This window comes from Zeus faber (assembly GCF_960531495.2).
Source record: "Zeus faber genome assembly, chromosome: 21".
NCBI classification, from domain to species: Eukaryota; Metazoa; Chordata; class Actinopteri; order Zeiformes; family Zeidae; genus Zeus; species Zeus faber.
In genome coordinates this window covers 19,365,154-19,375,153 of record NC_137208.1, presented here as the reverse complement: position 1 = coordinate 19,375,153, position 10,000 = coordinate 19,365,154, and the positions used below count along the sequence as shown (strand labels likewise).

The 10,000-nt window shown below is 48.3% G+C and overlaps 1 protein-coding gene across 4 annotated transcripts in view; it reads left to right on the top strand.

Annotated features, from left to right (window-relative positions):
• celf2 (cugbp, Elav-like family member 2) overlaps positions 1-10,000 on the top strand; it is a 159,325-nt gene that overhangs the window by 43,079 nt on the left and 106,246 nt on the right. For 3 of the 4 annotated variants that reach the window (XM_080022486.1, XM_080022488.1, XM_080022485.1), the window contains exon 1: positions 6,895-7,206. The exons of the other annotated variant lie outside the window; for it this stretch is intronic. In XM_080022486.1, the coding sequence (XP_079878612.1) occupies positions 7,100-7,206 (107 nt within the window). In that variant the 5' untranslated portion in view covers positions 6,895-7,099. Of the gene's footprint in view, positions 1-6,894; positions 7,207-10,000 lie in introns of those variants that run through there. 4 annotated transcript variants of the gene reach the window in all.

Here is a 10,000-nt window from a genome sequence, read left to right as displayed (position 1 = left end):
CTGACATGCACCAGAGTTAGCTCTACAAAAGTATCTCAAAAACCCAATAACATCACTGTCGGAATTTATAGACTTTCCAGAGAAATCAATGTTTACAGTCTCCCTGAATTATAATTACTGGTAACAATAACCATAAGCAATTACATAATACAAGAAACGTGTATTTATTGTGTATGTGTTTTGAAATATTTTGTATTTGTTTTCGGTGTAGCCCACTACGCCCAATTGAGTTCATTACAGAGCCTCTACAATTGAAGTCAGTTAAACCACTTACCTTAGTTTATTTATTTATAGCCATTATAAGTATGAAGGCAATTTTGTGTTGATTTACAAAGTGTCAAAAGAATTCTGTTCCCCAAAATGGATTAATAATTGTGAGAAATAATCATGCTCACAATATTGACGAAAAAATTGTTCATATTCGTCCATATTCGTGCAGGCCTTCTTCAGAATGATAACCGTCGTTAGTTGCGGCGTAGGAAAACCACCTACAGCTACAAACACCGCCCAATCATAGAACTACACTGTAACTACGAACAAACTGGAACAGAGAGCCAAAGCACATACATCCATTGAGCTTTAATGAAGGGCCAACTACCCTGCACGTATTGCTGCCTGCAGCTATATTTATTGTTATTATTATTATTATTATTATTATTATTATTATTATTAGTGGTCTAGCATGTAGGGCTGGATCCTTATTGCTATCACTCTTTTCTCATTGTTTTCCGGGCTAAGAGTGTCATACCGGCAACTTGTTGAAAAAAAATCTTCAAAATTGACAGGAATTACAAAAAACCAGCAATAAAATGGGCCAGGAATTAAAATCCCGGTTTAAAACAATAAAACTTCTTCAAATGAGAACAATTATGTAAACATTAATTAAACACAATTAAATCACATCCAAGTGCAAACAAAATTGATAAACAAAATCACAATTCACAAAAGTAGTACAAACAAGTAACTGGAGACACATGCACGACAAACCCTGAAAATATCTGGACGTTCCCCAGAGGAGCTGTATGTGTGAACGCAAATGTCTGAATTATTTGGACCGGACATTACCTGGACTTTACCCAGCACGGCACCCTGGTGCGAACAGAGCTGGTGTTCACTTTTATTTTTCATTCGGCTCCGTGGCTGAATGAGCCTGTGCATTGAGGAAAACTGCGACCATACATGTAAATAATCAAAGTAGCTTGTGAGATTTTCATCACAAGCGATCATATCTTTTAAAACAAGCCAAACCAAAAAGGCAGGCTGCGACCCGTGCTTTTCTCAGGCGACTCTCCCTCGCATTGGCGGGGTTACACGGAGAGAGTGAGGATGCGAACGCTGGTACGGCTTTACGGAAGAAACGGGTTATATAATTGAACACAACATCAAACTTTATTGATAGAAACCGTATCGCGTCATCATATATCTAGTCCAGAATATCGATATACCGTAAAAAAAAAACAACATGAAATTGAATTGAATAGATCGGCCCCATCGATCGGCCCGGCCATTGTTACCCAATCCAGCTCTTTGAGTCAGTATGGAACCGGTATCCGATATCAGTCATGGATCGGTGCATCCCTAACATATATATATATATATACACACCATATATATATATATGTGCTGAATCATCTCTGATGAGCTGTTGTCACTCAGCCGCTCACTCGCTTCTGCTGTAGCTTCCTGTTCGGAGCACGTGCGTGCAGCCGCTGACAGTTTGGGTATTTGCTTGTTTGTTTGATTTGGGATTTTTTTTTTTGCTTTTTGCTTTTTGTTCAGAGGTAATTGACAAGCCTGTGGCAAGCCCCCCCCCCCCCCCCCGCCCCCCCCCTCCGCCCCCTAATGGAAGGTGACAAATTAATTCTCCCTGAGCTAACCTCTGCAAATGGAATAGGACCACTCACGCCACTCTGTGCGTGTCTGTGTTTGTGTGTGTGTGTGTGTGTGTGCGTGTCTGTGTTTGTGTGTGTGTCCACTGATGCGCCGATGCACATGTATGCATCCATACCATCATTGCTGTGTGTGTGTGTGTGTATGTGTGTGTGTGTGTGGGTGGGTGGGTGGGTGTGTGTGTGTGTGTGTGTGTGTGTGTGCGCGTGTGGCCGTAAGTGCAATCGCTCGCGTCTCACCCGGTGTGAATGTCATCCCATTTTCCAATCTTAATTGGCCTGCAATCCCTGGGTGCAGGGGGTCCGTAAAAACTTAAGCTTCTCCCCCACGGGGTGACTCCCCCCTCTCCCCCACATTCCACCACCTGGGGGCGGGGGGGGATTGATTACGCAGCATCTCGCGCTTTGTTCTTTAAAGCCCGGGTCGAGTGTCCTTGGCTTTGATAAGAGAGAGGAGAGATAGAGAGTGAGAGAGAGAGAGCGCGAGCGAGAGGAAGGGGGAAGAACAAGAACAACAAGGGAGTTTTATCTCCCCTTTGGGCCTCGGCATTGTTGGTTTATTTGTTTACCTTCTCCTCCCTCACCCCCGCCCCCCGCCCCCTTCCCCCCTCTAATGACATTGTCACGGAGGGCGACATCAATGCAGCAGCGGCCACGCCGCCGTGGACGGCTGGATGGAGGGGAAGAAGGGCGTAGGTGACGGGGGGCGTGAAAAATGAATAAATAAATAAATAAATAAATATGAGAATAACCCCCACCCCCCTCGCTCGCCCGCCCGCTCGCATGGGAGAGAAAGAAGAGATAAATCCTTCAGGTTGGCCGTTGATTGCAGAATCTTTTATGTAATGCAAATTTTATCCCCACACGCCCCAGACACACACGCCACCTCCACCTCCACCTCCACCTCCACCGCCCCAGCCCCCCCCCCCCACACACACACACACACCCTTTTCTCCTTTCAAAAAATCGCAGAGTCAAGCTTTCCCGCTCTCTCTGTCTCTCTCTCTCTAAATAATTTATCTGTTATTTATCTTTTTTGGTGCAGAAAGAGAGAGAGTGTGTGTGTGTGTGAGAGAGAGAGAGAGGGAGAGAGAGAGAGAGAGAGATGAATGGAGAAGAAGACTAAACTAGACCAGAGACAGACGAGAGGGAAGGTGGCTGAGAGAGAGAGAGAGAGAGAGAGAGCGAGAGAGAGAGAGAGAGAGAGAGAGAAACTTTTTTTCTTGAATGGGAGGACGGAGTGCTGAGGAGAATGGTGGTGGGCGGAAGGAGGGGGCAGGGGTGGGTGGTTGCGGAACTATACCCTTGCTCTCCTCCTCACGGTTGGACAAGGGCCTGGAGAGATTAGGAGAAAAAAGAATAGAAAGAAAATGGGGGCACAGGGGGAAAGCGGAGAACAGAAAAGGAGAGAGAGGAGGAGAGAGGGGAGAAGTGTGCAGGCTTTCGTAATCCCTCTTTTATTAATGGGAAGTCAGGCTCTGAAGAATGCTGTCTGGCAGACATAGCGGGGCTGCATTTGGGTCCCTCTCTCCCTCCATCATCCCTCTGTACTTTGTCTCTCTCTCTCCCTCTCTCTCGCTCTATCTTTAAGTTAATTAATAATGATTCATATCGATAATTTATACCCCATATAACCCACCCAACAATTTTTTATCCTGTGCAGTATCACATCTCATATATTTTTTTATATAGTTGTATTGTATTTTTTATTTAATTTCAAATATCTGACTATTTATGTTTTAAAATCTGGCTATTTGTATATATATTTATATAAATATATAAATATTAAAAAAACAAAATATTTATATATATATATATATATATATATATATATATATATAATTTTTATATATCAGATATTTTAATTAATTGAATTTTTATTTAATTTCATTTTTACTCCACTTTTTTATTCTATTTTATTAAAACATTTTCTCCATTTTTATCGGAACTCTATCTCTCTCTTTTTTTTTTTATCCTAACTCAACAAACCCTACCAGGACAAATGCCTTGTATATGCGCATGTACCAGGTTAAATAAATTGACACTGACTGACTGATTCTGATTCTGAGATGCATCAGATCTGTCAAAGAATCCACGCACGGGGAGGAGGCGGTGTAGCTGGAGAAGGAGCGGAGCCAGGGTCTTGTGATCTCAGTCAGGTACTATGGTCCGGGCTTCGGCCTCGAGGCCCGCCGCACACAAAGAGTGCCGTCCTCACCGAGCCCGAAACATAACCATGACAACCACTTTACATCACTCGCTGGCCTTCCCGTTGTAGCCAATAGGCATTGACCTTTCCCTGTCAGATTGGGTTAGAGAGAGAAAGAGAGAGAATGGGAGAGAGAGAGAGAGAGAGAGAGAGAGAGAGAGAGAGAGAGAGAAGGGACCTTCGGCGAGAGTGAGTCCTTGCATCCCAAATTGTGACCACAGTTTGCATCTGTTGTTGTTGATGTGGATGAACCATGTGTTTCTGAGACTGATCAAGATATTCTCATTCAGCAAATGGGACATCATGGCCAGTGTGTGTGTGTGTGTGTGTGTGTGTGTGTGTGTGTGTGTGTGTGGTCAGATTAACTGTCACATTGACATCCAAGGCGAGCCGGCCCAGAACCCACCCTCATCCAAGGGGACGGTCGTCTGGGGGCATGACTCTTTTACGCCAACCCCCCAAAAATGAATAATTTTTCAAATTAAGCAATTTAAACATTTTATTTCAAAACTTATTGTAACCACCCTAAACGCTTCAAGGTCAGTCAATTTCAGTTGGGGGAGGCTGCGAGGCACTACTTGTGGTATGACAGTTAATTTATTCATGTTACCATCAATAGCATGTCTACTTCAACTCCTCCAATCGTGAGTCATTCATCGCCTCTCCTTTATTTTAGTCTTTGTGCGCCGGCGTTGGGTGCCTGGGGTATCTTTCTATACGGGAGATATGACTGTGTCCATCTAACGTCACTGTGGCAGTTTCGCCCACCACGCGCCACCCAAGTGCTGTGTTCAGGGACCTCCGGCGCAAAGACACAGACGAAGGGGTAGAAAACACACCAGTTTATTGTAGAGAGTGGGCTAGGTGGAACAAGCCCGGAGCAGATGGACACGTGTCGTGACAAGGGCTCCTCTCTTCGGTGAGTGTGGGGAGGGAGTCACCTGTTGCTCATGGGACAAACCAACGATCAAAAGATATGCAGCCACTCGGATCCTGGGTCCCCAATTATCCAGACCCAGGGCAGGCGTGGCTGCTCAAACCACACCACCCCCACACCACAGTCGTGTTGTGGCGCACCTATCTGCTTCCTATCTTGCCGCCGTCGTAAAGTGACGAGTTCTCATTCGGCGAGTGATAGAAGTCCTCGTCGTGCAAGAGGTTCTGCCACTCCGCGTGGTTAGGCGCTCATGGATCGATCCAGTCGATTAAGGTAGTCGATGTTTTCATGCCGCTTGAGATCGCTACACGTCGTGCTCACAGCAGTTTTGTGACCGTATTGTGTTAGGCTGGAGGGATTATCCCGCCCGTGTCTCGGAGTCGCCGCCGCAGCGGTGACTGAAATACTCGCGGCGTACTCGCATCCGAGTGGGCGCCCGCCAACGTCCGCTTGGTTTAAAGCTCGGAAGGATTTCGAGACGGGGCGACGAGGGTCCGAGCTCGGGGTGGGGGCGCTCCCCGCCCTCCTCCTATCTCAGCTACTTTTGCCCACAGAACGAGACGACAAACCCACTCAGGACGGAGCGAAAATCGGTAATTTAGTTCAAAGTGGGTAAAAATCTGCTTTTTCATTTTAACGGCACGCAAGAGTGAGTGAAGTAATGGTTTTTTGGATGTTCATGAGTTGTTTTTGGGTCTTTTTTCCGGCGAATTGCAGGTGCTTATTTGTTGTTGTCGTCGTTGTTGTTGTTGTTGTTGTTGTTGTTGTTGTTGTTGTTTTCCCTCTGGGCGGGGGGCGGGCGGGGGTGACAAACGATTTTGCCCCCACACGGCAAACCATTCTAATGAAGCTGACGTACGATCCATAATTTTTACTATCCCCCACCCGCCGGCAATCCACTCCCTCCCTGGACGCACACGCACACGCGTACGCAGCCAAAACACACAGACACTTAAACAACCAGCGCACTATCATATGCTTACAGAACACACGCTGGTACACGCGCGCGCGCACACACACGCGCGCACACACACACACACACACACACACGCACACAATATGCACTAATGAAGCTGTTTCCCCTCTTTTCTCTCCTCTCTTTTTTTCCCCTCTTCCTTGGCTCCGTGAAACACGCATAAATCATAATAAACAGAGAGATGAATTTTTAATAAGCAGCCTCCCCGCGCCTGCCTATGTGTCTTCTGCCCCGCTGGTCTCCAGCGAGGAGGATATCAGAGTGGAGCGGCGCCGGCCGGTGCCAGGCACCGTGATATGTAGCTAGTGGGGCTGGAGCCGGATCTGGATCTGGATCCAGATCAAGGGGGTGGGATTGGGTGAGGGGGGGGGCCTCTTTTCCTGGGCACGATCCTCTGGATGGGGCGCTAAACCCCAAACATGGTGGACATGCTTTCACGGGCTGGAAAAGCTGCGCTGCGAAACAAGCCATGGCGAGAGAGAATCGATGGGAATCGATAGTGGATGATGGGTGCTCTGCCATGTTGGACGGGGCCGGGGGCCTGTTCAAGCCCGTCTAAGCAGGCTGTGCCGAGCAGATCCGGACCGGGCCGGGCCGCTCCAAAGCCGTAGTATTAGACTGAAATAGGCCCACAACACAACAACATGAGCTGAGCTGTCACAGGGGATTACTTCAGCTCGGCAAGCCGGCAGGGACTCTGCTGCTCCACCAGAGAGGAGGAGAGAGAGTGAGAGAGAGAGAGAGTGTGTGTGTGCGGGGGGGGGGGCGTATTTCTCTGTGCGAGAGAAAAAAGCGAACAACGAGAGAGGCTGAGAGGAACAAGGAGAGAGAGAGAGAGACGGGGGAAGCAAAAAGAAAAGAAAAAAACACACACAACGGAGAAAGGAGGCAGAAGAAAAACAACAGCGAGAAATAAGGCAGGAAGCAATAAAAAAATAAAAAAAACACAAGGGAGGAAGGAACGAGAGGAAGAAAACACAGGACGGGTAGGGAGGACAACAGAGAAAGGGTGAGAAAATAGAGAGCGAGAGAGAGAGAGAGAGAGAGAGGGAGAGAAGGGGCGTCTTCTTTCCGAGAACCGAGCACTCATGTTGGAGCCCTCGGCCGAGGAGGGGAGCGCGTGTGTCGACGGGATACGCTGCCCCCCACCCGCGGCGGGCGGTGTGGGGGCCGCGGGGTACAACGACACACTGAGGTATATACACACAAACACACACACACACACACAAAAACACACAAACACACACACACACACACACACACACACACACACACACACACACACACAGAAAGACACACACACACACACACACACACACACACATTTAAATACAAAATGCTGGTTGGAGGGAGTTGCGATAGTGTACTGCTTGGTTGAGTGTGTGTGTGTGTGTGTGTGTGTGTGTGTGTGTGTGTGTGTGTGTGTGTGTGTGTGTGTGTGTGTGTGTGTGTGTGTGTGTGATTGCGTGTGTGTCCGTGCGTGCGTGCATGTGTGTGTGGTTGGGGGGGTTATCTTTAGAGCGAGTGCAGATGCTAGCGTATTCCTCCATTTGAAAGGATTTGAGTGGGACATCTGGGAGGTTTGCTGCTAACAGGCCCAACGTCTCTCTCTCTATCTCCTTTTTATTGCTTTTATATCTCTCTCTCCCCCCCTCTCTCTCTCTGCCTTTCTCCTCCCGCTCCCTCTCCCTCTCTCACATAACTTTTCTTGAGGACAGGGAGGGGGGACCCCACCCCCCACCCCCCCCTCCCTTCTCCTCCTTTCCCGAAAACTGTTCAAGCTTTAACCCCAAATCCTTGTATACCCGTCTCCTCTCTCTCTCTCTCTCTCTTGCTCTCTCAGGCGCTGGCTCTCTCTTTCCCTCTTTGATTCTCTCGTTCCTCCTCCAATCCCTCTTTCATCCTGTCCTGTTTCAGAGCTGCGTCTTGTCTCCAGGGGCTTGAGCGCCCGGGAAAAAAAAAAAATTCTGGTTTGGAATAGCAGTCAGACGTCAGGGTTTGGGTGTGTGTGTGTGTGTGTGTGTGTGTGTGTGTGTGTGTGTGTGTGTGTGTGTGTGTGTGTGTGTGTGTTTGGAGTGTTCAGCAGTGAACTGAGGTTAACGCTGAACAAGTTAGCCTCAAACACCCCACACATACACACACACACACACACACACACACACAAACACACACACAAATGTCGTTGGCTGTTACATGTCACAAGCACTCGGGCTCCACGGCGATGTGGAAGAGTTGAGTATCAGGAGACACAGTATGGACACACATCATGATGTATCAATAGGAATTTAAGGAAACCATTGAAACAATCGCTCCTTTTGTTCTCACCGTGATTAATCGAGACGCCCAACTCTTGCCTGGCAAAACGACTAAATGCTTTTGGTTTTCTATGGATTAAATGGTCCCATCCTGACCGCGGCCACCGGCTTCAGGGAGGGTCTTCATACCGAGCACGCTGCCTTTGTCGTTTTTCACCCATCTCTTTATCCCAAAGTCGGTCATTATTATCCAGATGCATTTTGTACTAGTCATCAACGACAAAATTCAATAGGGGTTGTGGGTTTTGTTTTTTTTGTTTGCTCGCCAGGTGCATAAATCACGGATCCGGACCGGCACTTAACGCCGCGCCGTCGCCGCGCCGTGAGCACGTTTCCCTGATGTTCCCAGGTTGTCATTTACGGAGCCGTAATTTCTACGGACTTAACCGGCAAGAACGCTGCGTTTCCTTATGTTCAGTGTTTTCCTTTTTTTTGTTTTGTTTCTCTTTTGTTTTTTTGTTTCAAAGGGCACACTCAATTTGCAATTCCCCAATGAAAAACAACACACACACACACACACACACACACACACACAAAAAAAATTTGAATCACTTCGAAAAAGCGGTTTTGTGCCGGGCGGGCGGCTCGGGGCAATGGAAGTTGAGTAAATTTTCCGGCGCTTTAGGCCATGCACTGGATCACGGAGTGGCAGCCATTTCGGGCTGAAGTTTTCCCAGCGCCAGCTGGCACGACGGACAATCCTGAATTAGTCGTGGTTTGCAGGATTCCTCCCAGTAAGCTGCGGTCGGAACGACGGCGGTGTCGAAAAAGTCGCGCGCGGAACGCCTCGTGGAGCCGCCGTAGCCGCTGCCTGCGACCCCGTGCCGTTTTCCTCCTTCCAATCAGACCGCTTGTGCTCGTGTTTGGACGCATCGCACGCTCCCCGAGGACGTACGGCAAATGGTCTATCGTTGGAGAGAAATTGATGCAAGATGTGGATGCGTCGGCGGAGGGGCCCCGCCCGGCGGCGTGAGATGTGGCGCTCCGGCTCAGCTCAGACAGCCCTCGGCTACAGAGACTTCGGAGCGAGCCTTTCATTTGCGTTGATCAGGCCCATCAGACATCATTACTTATTCCAAAAAAATATATAAAAAATAAAAAACTCCCTCCCGTCACCTTTCTTCCTCATTCCTCCCCGACCCCGAAGAAAACTCATCAAACGGGCGTCGGGGTGTAAATCAAAAGAAAAAAAAAAAGGGTCAAATAAAAAACATCTCTCTTTTCATTTCCGAGTCGTTTTCATCTTCATTTTCGACGCTGAGTTTCCGGGGGAAAGGGAACGTAGGCTGTCCGTCTTTTTTTTTTTTTCCTTTCCTTCTTCGCACCGCGAGGGCCACTTACACTTAAGGCCGAGCGCACTTGCAGAAAAACCAAGTGCCCCCCCCACACACACACCCTTGCATAAAGTGTGCCTAGCTAATGGCATGGAAGGTATCAGAGATGTGGCCCTGGGTTTGGAGTTATGGCTTCTCCCTCTCAACGCGCTAAGCAATGGCTGTTGAAATGAAGCCCGTCCGCCCGCTCCACCAGAGTCTGCCGCCCCCCGCCCCAACCCGGTCTGCGAATTTGCTCGACCAGTTTTTGAGCAAAAAACTCTCCCTCTCTCTCCCTGCCAGACCGATTTAATCTGCCGAGCACCTTTTTCAATCAGCGGGTGTCAGGCGAGAACGCTCC